The 15,591-nt window shown below is 36.6% G+C and overlaps 1 protein-coding gene and 1 non-coding gene across 6 annotated transcripts in view; one reads left to right on the forward strand and one right to left on the reverse strand.

Annotated features, from left to right (window-relative positions):
* Positions 1-14,721, forward strand: part of SMAD5 (SMAD family member 5) — a 55,264-nt gene extending 40,543 nt beyond the window's left edge. For 3 of the 5 annotated variants that reach the window (XM_021084785.2, XM_021084786.2, XM_021084787.2), the window contains exons 5-7: positions 5,218-5,439; positions 7,815-8,071; positions 9,765-14,721. In XM_021084785.2, coding sequence (XP_020940444.1) covers positions 5,218-5,439; positions 7,815-8,071; positions 9,765-9,908 — 623 coding nt within the window. In that variant the 3' untranslated portion in view covers positions 9,909-14,721. Of the gene's footprint in view, positions 1-5,217; positions 5,440-7,814; positions 8,072-8,829; positions 8,903-9,764 lie in introns of all 5 variants that reach the window. The other 2 variants (XM_085014636.1, XM_085014637.1) reach the window with 1 other exon arrangement.
* On the reverse strand, positions 14,034-14,110 carry LOC146405764 (small nucleolar RNA SNORD36). The gene has a single exon (XR_014839213.1). It is a non-coding gene; the product is annotated as a small nucleolar RNA SNORD36 (small nucleolar RNA).
* Positions 14,722-15,591: the final 870 nt, after the last annotated feature.

The following is a 15,591-nucleotide window of genomic DNA, read 5'->3' on the forward strand; positions in this document are numbered from 1 at the left end:
AAATGGCATGATTCTGTTCTTTTTTATGGCTGAGTAGTATTCCATTGTGTATATATACCACATCTTCTTAATCCATTCATCTGTCAATGGACATTTAGGTTGTTTCCATGTCTTGGTTATTGTGAATAGTGCTGCAATGAACATGTGGGTGCATGTGTCTTTTTCAAGGAAAGTTTTGTCCGAGTATATGCAAGATTGGGATTGCTGGGTCAAATGGTATTTCTGTATTTAGTTTTCTGAGGTACCATACTGTTATCCATAGTGGCTGTACCAGTTTACATTCCCACCAACAGTGTAGAGGCTTCCCTCTTCTCCACACCCTCTCCAGCATTTGTTATTTGTGGATTTATTAATGATGGCCATTCTGACTGGTGTGAGGTGGTACCTCATAGTAGTTTTGATTTGCATTTCTTTCATAATCAGTGATGTTGATTATTTTTTTCTTGTGCCTGTTGGCCATCTAATGTATCTTCTTGGGAGAAATGTCTGTTCAGGTCTTTTGCCCAATTTTCAATTGGGTTGTTGGGTTTTTTGCTATTGAGTTGTATAAGTTGTTTGTATATTTTTGAGATTAAGCCCTTGTCAGTTGCATCATTTGAAACTATTTTCTCCCATTCTGTAGGTTGTCTTTTTGTTTTTTGTTTTTTTTATGGTTTCCTGCTTTGTGGTTTTAAAGTCACTTTGAGACCTTAATCTTCTTAGTTTGTCACAAGTTTAGAGGATGTAAGGTGCTGTCATTGTATATATTTCTTAGAAGAATGAGGTCTTTGTGTGTTTTGTGTATGTTTGTGATAATATGGAATGACTGGATGTCCCACTCTATTTGCCCAGGAGCTCCACATTCCTAAAAGTGGTTAAATTTTAAGCCCCGCTACTAATATTGTTAATGTTTGAGTAATATTTTTGCTTTTTCAAAATCTAGAATTTATCTAGGAATTTTCCAATACTAATTTGATTACTATTCATAGAATCGATCTTCATTTAGAGCAAACTCAGAACATGAATTTCTGGATTTGAATTCCCAAATCTCTACTTAATTTGCTTTGCAACTTAGAGTAGCTTTAAAAAAATATCCAAGCCGAAGTTTTTCCACTTGTATAATAGAGATAATACTACACAGGAATTGTTAGTATGTTGATTGAATTAGACAGTTTGTAATGATCTTGGCATACAGCAGAGGTAGTACCCAATAAATGGTATTATCATCCTTCTTCTGAAAATATGAACTACATTTATCACATCTATCATTTACCTGCTCTTTCTCTTGATTGTCCAGTGATCAGAGAGTGCAATTTCAGTGGTATTGTATATTAGATAGTCCTTGGAATATAATTTGTCTTGGCCAAAACAGAGTCCCTTTAGAAGAACCTGGCACCCAAATCTTCTTACCCTTGTAGATGTCTTTTTTCACTAAATTTTCTTCTCATTTCAGTGGTGTTCTGAGTTTTTTGTCTGTTTTCTTTGACAGAGAGTAACAAAAGGAAAAGAGTTAAACTGTAACACCCTGACTCACTGGTTAACGATATGTCCTTTGCTTTGAGCAGAGACAAAACTTCTCTTTTCCTTCTTTTTATTCAAACTAAAATTGTCTTTTTTTGGCTTAGCTTTTTTTTATATAACTTCTTGCTATGCATCTATATGTGTGTCTTTAGTTATGCGCCCCTCTTTGTTCTATCTTTTATATAAACTTCTTTAAAATCTGAGCTCTTAGTACTTCTCACTATAGGTCTGCATTGGTGTGTTTTTCTTTGTTCCTCCTCATTTGAATTCTTTGCAATTGAATAATCAGAATTGAATTTTAAAAGTTAAGTCTTTTGCAGTGCCTACATAGGCATTGTGACAACTCCTATGTTTTTCTTGGACGTTTTTTGTTTCTGCTTTTCTTGAAGAAAAAACAAAAAACAAAAAACAAACAAACAAAAAAAAGAGGGTCCATGACTTCTCTACCTTGTTTCAACTCCAGGGAAGATACCCTGCTAGCTCTTCATGAAGAGCTTCCATGTGTCGCTTCATCCATTGTTTCCATTATGAATTGTTGATTTTTACCAATAAGAATTTGGCCAGTATTTTATATTATGTACTAACCTATTTCAATGGGCTGTTCTAGCACTTAGCATTTAAAATGTATATACCACCTTTTATCCAAAGGTGTAAATGGTTACTTAGTTATATTTTTTTCTCTCCCCCTCCTTCCTTTCTTTCTTCACACTAATTTTTTTAGATCAGCCTTAGGTTCACAGCAAATTTGAGTGGAAATATATGCCCCCTCCGCACACACATGTATAGCCTCCCTAACTTCTCAGAGTCCTCATCAGAGTGGTACATTTATTATTATCGTTGAACCTACATTGACACTGCATTATCACCCCCAATCCATGGTTTACATTAGGCTTCTTGGTGTTATACATTCTTTGGCTTGTAACAAATGAATGACATGTAGCCATCATCATAGTATCATAAAGGATAGTTTCACTGTCCTAAAAATCCTCTGTGTTCTGCCTGTTCATCTCCCAACCCCTGACAACCACTGACCTTTTTATTGTCTCCATAGTTTTGCCTTTTCTAGAAAGTCATATAATTGCAGTCTTACAGTATGTAGCCTTTTCAGATTGGCTTCTTCACTTAGTGATATGCATCTAAGTCTCCCTACCCCCACCTCTGCCATTACCTTTTCATGGCTGGACGACTCATTTCTTTTTAGTGTTAAATAACATTCTGCTATCTGGTGTACTGTAGTTTATTTATACATTGACCTAAAGTGGCTATACTATTTTATATTCTTACCAGCAGTGAATGAGAGCTGCTATTGCTCTGCATGCTTAGCAGCATTTGGTGTTGTCAGTGTTTTGGATTTTGGTCATTTTAGTGGGTGTGTAGTAGTATCTCCTTGCTGTTTTAATTTGCATTTCCCTGATGACATAAGATGTGGAGCATCTTTATATGTGGTTATTTGCCATGTTTATAGCTTCTTCAGTGATATGTCTCCTCACACCTTTGACCAGTTTTTCTAATTGGGATATTAGGTTTTAAGAGTTCTTTGTATATTTATGTTACAGTCCTTTTTTGTTGTTGTTTTTCTTTTTCTTTTTAGGGCTGCATCTATTGCATATGGAAGTTCCCAGGGTAGGGGTGGAATCAGAGTTGGAGCTGCCTACCTATGCACAGCCATGGCAATGCCAGATCTGAGCCTGTCTGTCACCTATACCACAGATTATGGCAACGTTGGATTCTTAACATGCTGGGATTGAACCTGCATCCTCATGGATACTGGTCTCCTGAGCCACAGTGGGAACTCCTGCCTAACAGTCCTTTATCAGGATTTTGCAAATATATTCTCCCATTCTGTGGCTTGACTTATTCTCTTGACAGTTTCTTTAGCAGAGTAGAAGTTTTTAATTTTAATGAGGGCTAGCTTATCAATTATTTCTTTCATGAATTGTGCTTGGTGTTATCTTAAAGCCATCACTATATTCAAGGCCATCTGGATTTTCTTCTGTGTTGTCTTCTAGAGTTTTATGGTTTTGTATCATAGGTCTGTGATCCATTTTGAGGTAATTTTCATGAGGGGTGTATGATACTAGATTTTTTTTTTTTTTGGCATGTGAATGTCAGTTGTTCTTATTCCATTTGTTGGAAAGACTGTGTTTTCTCTGTTTTTTGAAAATAATGGAGATGCTTTGTCAAAGATCAGTTAACTATATTTATGTGCTTCTATTTCTGTTCCTTTGATCTTTTCGTCAGCTCTTTAGCCAAACCACACTGGCTTGATTACTGTAGCTTGATAACGAGTCCCCAGTTGGATAGTGTTAGTCTTCCAGTTTTGTTCTTTAATGTGTTAGCTATTCTGGGTCTTTTGCCTCCCCATATAAACTTCAGGATCAGTTTATTGATATCCACAAGATGATTTGCTGGGATTTTGACTCTGTAGGTCATGCTGGGAAGAACTGAAATCTTGAGACTACAGGGGCTTCCTGTACATGAACATGGCATATAGCTTCATTTACTTAGTTCTTCCTTGATTTCTTTCTTTAAAGTTTTATAGTTTCCTCATATAGATCTTATACCTATTTGGTTTGGTTTTTACCTAGGTGTTTCATTTTTTGAGTGCCAATGTAAATGGCAATGAGATTTTAATTTTAAAATCCTCTTGTTCATTGCTGGTATGGGAAAGTGACTGACTTTTGTATATTAACCTTATTACCTTCTACAACCTTGCTATAATAGCTTATCAGTTCCAGGAGTTTTTTTGTAAGTCCTTTCAGATTTTCTGCAGAGACAGTCATGTCATTTGTGAACAAAGACAGTTTATTTCTTCCTTCTCAATCTGTGTGTTTTATTTCCTTTTCTTATCTTATTGCATTAGCTAAGACTTCCAGTGTATTATTAAAAAGGACTGGTGAGAACATCCTTGCCTTGTTACTGATCTTAGCAGGAAAGTTTCTAGTTTTTCACCATCAAGTATGATGTTAACTGTAAGTTTTTTATTTTTTTACATTTTTTTATTTTTTGCTTTTTAGGGCCACACCTACGGCATATGGAGGTTCCCAGGCTAGGTGTCAGATCAGAGCTACAGCTGCCAGCCTACATCACAGCCACAGCCACAAAGGATCTGAACCGAGTCTGCGACCTACACCACAACTCACGACAACGCCAGATCCTTAACCCACAGAGTGAGGCCAGGGATTGAACCCTCAACCTCATGGTTCCTAGTCAGATTTGTTTCCACTGTGCCACGATGGGCACTCCCTAAATTTTTTATAAATTTGTTATACATTTTTTTATATCAAGTTGAAGAAGTTCCATTCTATTCCTATTTTGCTGAGGGTCTTACTTAGTTTTTTAGTTCAAATTTTTGTTTAAAATAATTTAACGGATACTGGTATAATTGGATCTTTCAGTTTGTTGAAACAGAAGTTTGTCATCTCAAATTTAAACCCAGATTAGATTCTGCTAGAAAAACAGTATAAAATGTGATGTTGCCCATCCTTGTATATGTATGACTTAAGAAAATGTTATATTCAGGGCATTTCTGATGTTTTTTTGTTTTGTTTTGTTTTGATATAGACTGAGGTCCAGGAAAGACAGTGAGACTTAAGTGAAGTAGCCCCAAATCTTTCTTTTTCATATAGCACTTGGGTTGGATTAAAGAGAAACACAGAAACTGGAGTTAATGATCTCATAATCATTAAACATTTTTTCTGTCTGGTTTGTTCACAGATGTTCAGCCTGTTGCCTATGAAGAGCCCAAACATTGGTGTTCAATTGTCTACTATGAATTAAATAATCGTGTTGGGGAAGCTTTCCATGCATCTTCTACTAGTGTGTTAGTAGATGGATTCACAGACCCTTCAAATAACAAAAGTAGATTCTGCTTGGGGTTGTTGTCAAATGTTAATCGTAATTCGACAATTGAAAACACTAGGCGACATATTGGAAAAGGTGATTTCGACATTTCCCTGCATTCAGTTGAATTGAGTCATTTGTTGTGCTGGCTGTGTATTCTGCATAGTGTAAGGTGCTGGGGCATACGGAGAAATTTTAGGCACAACATCCTGCCCTCAAGTTGCAGATGCTGAAAATAAGTGAAGACACAATCAGACTTCTTTTCTTTATCCTGGCTGTTTTTTTGTTCATAACACTTAGGATCTGAAATCATACTACTTCTATATTTATTTTTTGATTGTCTTTTTAACTGAAATATAAGCTTTACAGAAATCTGCCGTGTTCACAACATTGTCTTCAGTAGCATAGAATTATTATTTCCATTCATAGTACATACATAAAAAATATTTGTTGAATATGTGAATGTCAGTGAAAGATTAAAAATTTTAAATTATGATATCTGACAATTAAATTATGTATAAATGTATGAATATAGCTTCAGTATTTAAAAATTAAAATTATATAGCTAAAGCTGAATAGTCCTTGATACAACTTAGAAGAATTTCTGCTATGTTGGAGGAGCAGGGTTTCTAGTAGAAACTCCAGTTTGAAAGACTTAAGTCTTCAATGCCTTCATTGCCACTGCTCCCACCTTTTAAATTCAGTAATAAGGTTTTTTATATAATTCATGCTACAAGACAGTTGCCACAACAAACAAGGAACTTTTCACAAGGAACCCATCCCAGATAGAGCCATTTGCCTGTCTTTTGTTTTTACTACTTACTACTTTTTGTTTCTTTGGCTTGAGAAAGTCTAAGTCCAAATTAGGGGCAAAAGTTAAATAACTGTAATTGTGATGTAATTTCTTATAGAAATTCAGAAAAATGATGTGTCCAAAAATAAGTTGGAAAGAAAGTTTCCATTCTTTTTTGACTTAATTATCACCTAGCCATTATTTTTTAGGTAAGAATGCCTTTCGGCGAGTTCCCGTCGTGGCGCAGTGGTTAACGAATCCGACTAGGAACCATGAGGTTGCGGGTTCGGTCCCTGCCCTTGCTCAGTGGGTTAAGGACCCGGCGTTGCCGTGAGCTGTGGTGTAGGTTGCAGACGCGGCTCGGATCCCGCGTTGCTGTGGCTCTGGTGTAGGCTGGTGGCTACAGCTCCGATTCAACCCCTAGCCTGGGAACCTCCATATGCCGCGGGAGCGGCCCAAGAAATAGCAACAACAACAACAACAACAACAACAACAAAAGACAAAAGACAAAAAAAAAAAAAAAAAAAGAATGCCTTTCTTCTATGCATTGATTTTTCTTAATACAGTAAATCTGCTTGGCGAATTCATAAATTCTAGAATCATTTTTCCCTTTTTCCCTGGTATACAGTTCTAGATCCTTTCTTCCACAGGTCATTTTTATTTGCTCATAAGCAAAGCATAGTTTTTAATATCAGAGCCTGATGCTAGTCTGTGACTCACATGTGTGCAGAGGTATGTGCATACAGTGATGGTCTTTTTAGTACTATTTGCAGTAGTGAAAAGTTGGAAACAACTTCAGCTTTAGCTATATAATTTTAATTTTTACATATTAAAGCTATGTTCATGTATTATTTATATGTAATTTAAGTGTCAAAAACATCTTTTTAAAGGAAAGTAAAATAGACCTGCCATTTAAAGCCTCTTCTATGATCTGAAATTGTGTCTGTGACTTACAGCTTTCTTTTTTTTTTTTTTTTGGCTTTTTTTGCTATTTCTTGGGCTGCTCCCGCGGCATATGGAGATTCCCAGACTAGGGGTCTAATCGGAGCCGTAGCCACCAGCCTACACAAGAGCCACAGCAACGCATGATCCGAGCCACGTCTGCAACCTGCACCACAGCTCAGGGCAACGCCAGATCGTCAACCTACTGAGCAAGGGCAGGGACCGAACCCGCAACCTCATGGTTCCTAGTCGGATTCATTAACCACTGCGCCACGATGGGAACTCCGAGCTTTCTTTTTTTAATGCAGCTGCAGCTGACCTTTGCATTAGCAAAAAGAGTGCAAAGCTCTTTGCCAAACAACTATTTACGATTGTTGATAGCACCAATATTCCTTTGAAAGGATTCATCAGAAGGTGTTTTTCAGGGAGATCTTTTTGCCATCGTTTCCCCTCATAGAAACAGTAAATGATTGTTGGAAAAGGGAAAAAACCCCTGAGAACTGGTAACCTAGTGTGCTGCCGACCGGAGGCCGAAGTCTTAGTTATTTGAGTCCTTTTAAATGTAGGCAGGCATCAACATCTTGATTATCTTCAGCGATATAAGGCCACCTAGTGGTAGCATCTGTCTGAAAACTGGTTATGTTCAGTGGTTATTCTTGGTTGCACCTATTACAGCCTCTTTGGTTTCATTGTACTGCTTCCTTAAGTTGACTTCTGTCATGCCTGTCTTTTTAAGGTGTTCATCTGTACTATGTCGGTGGAGAGGTGTATGCCGAGTGCCTCAGTGACAGCAGCATATTTGTACAGAGTAGGAACTGCAACTTTCATCACGGCTTCCATCCTACCACTGTCTGCAAGATTCCCAGCAGCTGCAGCCTCAAAATTTTTAACAATCAGGAGTTTGCTCAGCTTCTGGCCCAGTCTGTCAATCATGGATTCGAGGCGGTGTATGAGCTCACCAAAATGTGTACCATTCGAATGAGTTTTGTCAAGGTAAGCGGGTTGTGATCTGTAGCTTTGAGTCACTGTAAATATGAATAGTACATGTCTGCAGATGATGATTTCTTAAAAGTCTTTGAAAGGTAGTAATTACTTTTGACCTGATTTAACAGGTTTTTAAATGATATCCTTCAATTTATAATTTAAACCATGTGATTGGTCTGAGATTTTATTTTATAATCCAGACATTATAAAGTAGTTGATAATGATTTTGACATTGAGCAGGGGCTGAGTTGATAAAGAATTTCGGTTAAAGATTAAATTGCTAGAAAACATTTAATGTTAAAATTGCTTTTTAAGTTCCTTTTGGCGTTAGCAGTTTCAGTGATTATTAGATCCCATTAGATTGACTTAAAGAATTCTTGACAATACTAAAATCATTGTCCTTGTTTTATGCTCTGTTATTAAGGACTTGCAAAAGTTCAAAGAACTTACCAAATTTATTATTTGCTCTTGGCCGGATTTTATTGGCATTCCAAATGATGGTTCATGGGCACAATTTAGAACTTTAGTGATAGATTTAAGCAACCTATGCTGTATCCACTTGGGCCTTAATTGGATTTAGCCAAAGAGGAGCAGTTGTCTAGTACTCACTGTGTATAGGTTCTTTCTTTTTGGCCCACAGTCTCACAGCCCAGTGAGTTCTTCCTTGCTGCTTTGTTATAGGTCAGTTTGCGCAGCAGTTTATCAGTAGCCCCGAAGGCATTTCCCTTCCCTTCTATAGAAACATGACTTGTACTCCCCTATTGCAGCCCAACGACAGCTGCCCAGTTTTCTTGGGCCAGGACCGCCGTAAACAGTGAAGCAGAGAACTTGAAAAATCTGGTAAATAAAAGTGAAAAAATTCTGTTTCACTCTTTGGGGTTTTAGGCTAAAGTGTTCCAACTCAGTTCATCCCAATGATTTACCATCTTAAAATGATAATGATAGGAGTTCCCACTGTGGCTCAGCAGAAACAAATCTGCCTAGTATCCATGAGGACGCAGGTTTGCTCCCTGGCCTTGCTCAGTGGGTTAACGATCCAGCATTGCCTTGAGCTGTGGTGTAGGTTACAGACGCAGCTCAGATCCCGTGTTGCTGTGACTGTGGTGCAGGCTGGCAGCTACAGCTCCGATTTGACTCCTAGCCTTGGAACCTCCATATGCTGTGGGTGCAGCCCCCCAAAAAAAATAAGACCAGAAAAAAAAAAAAAAAGGATATGTGATTGCCACTTTAATTACACTTATATCCACTGATAAGATTTACAGTGCCTTATCTGATTACCCCCCCCCAAAAAAACCCCTGAAAATCAAAAACTTAACAAAATCTGATGTGAACTTACATGAGGCTATATCCAGGTTTTGTTTATCCCATTAAGAGAGAATATTGCTCACTGCAGAAATATTAATGGTTTAATTATGAGATATTGCATCAGTATTACCTTTCTAAAAGTAAAAAAAAATAATAATAATAATAAAACAAGAATTTTGAGACCTATCTTGCTCCATTAAGGGATTATGGATGCAGCTATTGTGTTGCTTTTAATTCTATGGTGAATGTTAAGATTGGTTTTATGATGGTTTTTTCCTTTCACACATTCTATTCATCTCTACTGTTAAAGTATTTTTTTGGTTAGTATGTTTAAATTGGTTTAGACTGGTTGACAGCTTAAATAGTGGTTTGCTGTGATGTCTGTTGATTTTTGTAGGGCTGGGGAGCAGAATATCACCGGCAGGATGTTACCAGCACCCCGTGTTGGATTGAGATTCATCTTCATGGGCCTCTTCAGTGGCTGGATAAAGTCCTCACTCAGATGGGCTCCCCTCTGAACCCCATTTCTTCTGTTTCATAGTGTAGAAGTATTCTTTTTCAATTGTATTATTAGTGGACTTGTTTTAATTTTAGGGAAACTTTCAGTACAGATACTGTGAGCTTACATGGAAAACAGATATCACAGCTTATTTTTTTTCTACATAATTGTGACCAATACATTTGTATTTTGTGAAGAATCTACATTTGTTTGTATTAATGTTCATGTGATTAACTCTCAAAAGTGTTGTGAAAGATGCAGAGTAAGTATTGTGCCCCTGTTCAAAAGTTTGGCATTGATCTTAAACTGGAATGTACTTGTTGCCTTATTTCCCAACAATTTTTTTGGAAAAGTAACACGTCACACGATGGAAAAGAGTTAACAGTATAAGATGGTGTTCAGTGAAAGTCTTCCCTTCTAGTCTTGATTTTCCAGAAGCTGTACTTTTTTTTTTTTTTTTTTTTTTTTACCAGTTTCTTTGTCCTACCAACTTTTTAAAAAAGTGTAATTCACTGTTTTATAAAATCATATGGTAGGGCCTTAAAAGAAACTATAAAAATATATTTTATTTGAAGGAACACTATGCACTGCTCTAACAAGTAGTGTTCAATAAAAGCTAAGTGATAGTTTTCTAAATGACATCGTAAAATTTACATTTAATACAGCTAAATGTTTGTCAGTGTGTTGTGACTTCACTCAGTATATCTTTTCTAAAACATTTCCTTTTAAAAAAAAAATTACTGCAAACAACAGCTCTCCAGTATATGTCATTGACTCAGAATCTGTCTTAAGTACTACTTTATAGCTAGTGCCAGTGCATGCCTGGCTTTATTCAGCTGTGTTTGCTGCTTTTGGCCAATGTTGCAAGAACTCTAGTTTTGACATGCATTAATCTTTTATTTTGCACTTTGATGGGTGACAGTTTTTAGTGTAACCTTTTGTGAAACACACTCAAGTGAGTTGGACTTAGATGCCCATCCTGACTTCCTCGGTACCCCCTTTTGTATTAAACACTGCAGTTTATAGATTACAGTTGTAGGAAGTTATTCTTTTCTAGCTTTTGTTGTATTTTCAGCCTAGATTATAAGACTGTTATTCAGTAGCTCCAGTTGAAGGTGCCTTTTTAATTCCCTGCAGTTTTATGGATGGTATTAATGTTAAAAATTGTGTATATAATCCCGTTGTTCTTAACGTGCACCAGTCTCCCCATGCAAGGACCTGTGTCCTATAGCCATCTCTCCGCTTCAGTTTGGCCCCAAGGATGAGGCCACTGGTCTGATGCTTAAAGGAATCAGCAGTGATCATTGAGCTAACTGATTTGGAAACAGTTACCATGTGTGCTCTTTTTCCTTGTTTCTTTTTTTTTTTTCTTTTTTTTTTTTTTTCCCCCAGCACCTATGTGGATGCTAGTCTCTGCAGTCCTCAGAGGAAAGATGTGAAAAACTCTAAAATATCCATTTAATCACTTGTACTTAAGGCCTTTGAGTAAAGGACTCTTAACCTCTTTTTCTGTGGAGCAGCCAAATGGACCCTTAGTTGTGGCATGAAGAACGAAAGACATTATTTTGGGGGGAAAAATCACCTAATTTACCTAAGAGAAGAAGCTTATTTTCTGGTGCCTTTTGAAAGTATGTGGAGCCATGTCTGTCTTCTGTTTAAACTCTTAGTTTGGTTTGACTTTCTACTTTTTCTGCTTTTATGCGGGGGGGAAAAATGCATTTTTTTTTTTTTTTTGAGGAAAGGAGAATGTGATTCCTTTTGTTTTCCATAACATTGTTTATTGCTTTTATAAAGTGCAGCCAGGGGATGGTTTCATTTCTCTCAGATGAAGTGCCATATGTGTTTCATGCTCACAGTCCTTTGCTTAAGTAAAAGGAAACTTTCTGACAGTCACCTGAGCCTTAAACCTAAGTTTTGCATGACATGCATACTCAGTCTTCCAGAAATGTGTCAGCCACACAAAAGAGGATTATTTGCTTAGTGATAGAACTTAGCTAGTTCCATCATTCTTTTACTTACCAGGCTCATGGCACAATCTTTGGAACACGTTTGTAGAAAAACCACCCAGGTTGAATGGCAGATACATGTAATCAGCTTCAGTGGGCTTGAGCTGGTGGAAACTGTTGAATTGTTTTATTGATACTTTCTTTGGAGTCAATTAAAAATCATTTTTTATTCATGTAACAGCCTTTAGAGTTAATGGGATTTTATGTGATTGGCTTTTTCTGTATTTTCTCTACGGAGGTGTGGCTTATGAATGATAGTACTGAAGTTTTTAACTGTGAAGAGTTTCGTGAGAACTATAAGGCTGTTTTATTTCCAAAACTGAACTATCTTCCTTCAATCCAGCTGATTCTATAATTCCTGTGGTTTCTCAATGTAGGAATGGATGGGAAATAAAAATTGCCAGTGAGATTTAAAAAACTAAGTAAAATTCTACCAGTGAAAAAGGTGCCTGAGAGAAACCATTTCAGAAAGTTACAGTTCAAGTTTTTACGTAATCCTCAGGATGGTTTATAGTCGAATTTATGAAAACATCAACACTACCAGAAAAATCACATTTTATAGCATGTACAACATATAAATAAATATATGCCAGCTGAAAAGAGAGTCTGGGAATAATAAAATTATAACTAGTTTGATAAATGCAAAAAGAGAAATAGTATCAAAATTAATCTCAGTAATTCATTAAAGCAACAAAAAGATAGTGACTGGAAAAGATTTAAAAGGTGCATTTGACTAACATCTCTTCCTAATTACCTGTCTTAGGTTGTGGAATAGAAACTAGTAGACATGTTATTGGTCTGCTGAAGTGAACTCTTTTTCTTTATAGAGAAAATTTAAGGAAGGTATCAGTCTAAATGACACATATATACATCAGAGTATAAACCCTTTTTTACGTTTTCTTGTTATATAAATAAACTATAATAATAGAGTTGGCTGGGTTTCTGAGGTGAAATCCACAGTAATATTACTAGGTAGTTCAACAAGCTAAACCAAATAGTACAGAAAGAGGGTGTAGCTGTTTTATACTTTTCATAACATTTGAGAGTAAGACATTCGTCTAGGATGTAAATGATCAGCAGGAATTCAGATCTGAAATCTATTGTCAAGATAAGGACTGGGGCTCACATTATAAAACCTTCGGTATGCCCTTCCAGTACCTGTGGGAGACGGTTCCCCTGTAATAGAGTTCTTTTGAAAGAGAAAGTTTATACAAAAATGAAATCAGGCCTGTAGCGGAGAAACTCTAAAGTTTGGCGGTGCCCGTGTCAGAGCTGTCCTTCTGTTACAGAGAGCATCTAGTACACCAGTTTAGAGCCATCTCTTTACACGTTTCCTAGTTGCCTGCTAAACAGTACTTTGGATCATTATCGTGTCCCACTAAAATATGTAAGTAGCTTTTTATACTCTCTGAGGAGGAGTCTTTAGATAAATCTTAAATTCCACTTCCAGTGACGATTGAGATCTTGGACCTGTTAACTTTGAGGAGGCTTGGGGCTCTTCTTTGTGCTCTTAGTTACATCCTCACCTAATCTCTCAGGTAGGAATCTAAGTCTGTGTCCGTCAGCTCCATAAGCAAGAATTCTTTAAGGTTGTAGATAGCCTGGTGATTTTAGAAGGGTTTGGTGATTCTCCTTGGCAGAAGTTTATGGGCATCTCTTCAGGTATTCAGTAGCACGGCTTTTGGGGTCGTAATCTCAGGTTTGATGCCTGTTTCCCCCGAAGCAGGAACATTTTCTTGATTAATACAGGTGGAAATCTGGGGAGGTTTTCTTCTTACAGAAGATGCATGCATGGAGAGAGAATTTGAGGCATTTCTTCTAAAGAATCATACCTGCTGAACAGAAACTTGGACAGTTCTTTGTAATTCACTGGTTTGCGGTTTAGCCTGTCCTAATTACAAGAGGTAACGGTATTTGTCAAGCCTTTGTAAGACTGGATTTTTCATAGTAGAAACTCATCTTCTACAATGCAGTTATTATAATTGAAATGTTACCCTAAAATTGGATGATTTACAAAAACCAGTAAGATGGATTTTACCTATCAACTGTTTTTAAAAAATAGGAGCATATTCTGTAATATTTGCTGGTAGCAATTGCTGTAAAACAAGTGATGAGTTGTTTTATTGAAAAGATTGAGTCTCGGAACAGGCTACTTCTACTGTTTATGTCAGAGAGAAAAAGGTGTGTGTGGTTCTCTTTCAGATAATTCAGTTCTTAAAATTCTTAAAATCATCATAAGAATTTATTTGAAGAGATTGCTTTTAAAAAGTTCAAAATTTTATGTAGAGGTAGCTCTTGTTTTACCCCGTTGATAGATAGTGCCTTCTTAGCTATAACAAAAGCCCAATGAGGCCAGACAATCCCAAGTAAAGAATACATCTTTTAGAGTCTGATATTCCCTTCCTAGTACTATTGGAGATGATGTTGCTTTGATTTATTCATAGAGTATTTTAATTGTAGGGACTCTTGAAGAAAATGGTTGGTTTCTCCTTAACCTGGTTGGTTAAAGTTGCATTTTATTAAAATTGGGTAAAATTATAATCATGAAAACTGGGTATTTGTATGTAACTGCCCATGTTCTTGTAAAAAGCTATGTCATATGCAGATGATAAAGACCAAACCAATGGCTGCACTGTAGGTCCGCTTCTTACTTATACTTGTTCTGCTTCTGTTTATGTTGTAGACAATGAAATTCTAGCAACATGCTTCAATTCTGTTATCTTTTTGATACTTATGAAAATGTATTAGGTTTTACTATATTGTGCTTTTCAAAGCATAACTCTTAAGAACTTTGTTTTTGCATATCGTTTGCTAATACTTTATTTTAATAAATCTCAAAATCTGCTTAATGTTTGTTTTTTGTTTGTTTTGGGGGGTATTTTCTGTTGTCTTAACATGTTTCATTGAGTACAGTTATAAAAAGGATGAGATTATCAGTTGCTGTGTGACCAGCTGTGTTATCTGTGTTTGTGCACTAGTGATAGAAAATGAATATTCCATGCCTTTCCAATCAGCATGAGGTTTGCTCAGAATGATCAGCTTTTTTCTTTTCTGTTTTTAAGACAGTTGATGTGTTTTTCTTTGTTAATTTAGTTGTGTTTTGAAAAGGTATTTGAATCTAGAGTGTGTAGGCTTTTTAGTTGAACCATTCATTTCCCTTCTCTAGAGCACTCTGAAATTAGAGGTCTTGACCAGATGGTTGAGAGAGAGGAGAGCTCTTAGCAGAGCTGGCTTGGAATCTGCCTGCCTGCATTTGAGTGCTGGGCCTCATCGCTTCCGTCACTCTCTGCATTTAGGCAGGTTGCTTAACCATCTGTGCCTCAGTTTCCTGATCTGTAAGTAAAAGACTACCTTCTAGGATTTAGGGGAAGATGAAGTAAAGTAATACAAATAAAGTACTTAGAACAGTGCTAGCCCATAAGGACTCTTGTTATTATCTCTTACCTTCCTGTACTTCTTTGAACTGGAAGAGAGAGATTATTTCTGATGCTGCTTAATTAACTTGGTAGATTAACCCTTGATTACCCACTTTGCAAATTAGCCTTGCTTTTCTTAATTTTATCCTTTAAAAAAAAATATTCACAATCACACATTCGTTTTGTCATCCCCACCAAGTGCCTGCTTTTACCACCTTCTGTGTTGTATATGTAAGAAATACAAACTCTTCCAATTAGAAAGAGAGGATGAAAACCCATGTGACCCTACTGGAAAAAACCCAA

The sequence above is a fragment of the Sus scrofa genome, chromosome 2 (genome assembly GCF_054392235.1).
Source record: "Sus scrofa isolate SSC_HxYL_T2T_F1_AM1 chromosome 2, Sscrofa_HxYL_maternal_Yorkshire_Landrace_v2.0, whole genome shotgun sequence".
Classification (NCBI taxonomy): Eukaryota; Metazoa; Chordata; class Mammalia; order Artiodactyla; family Suidae; genus Sus; species Sus scrofa.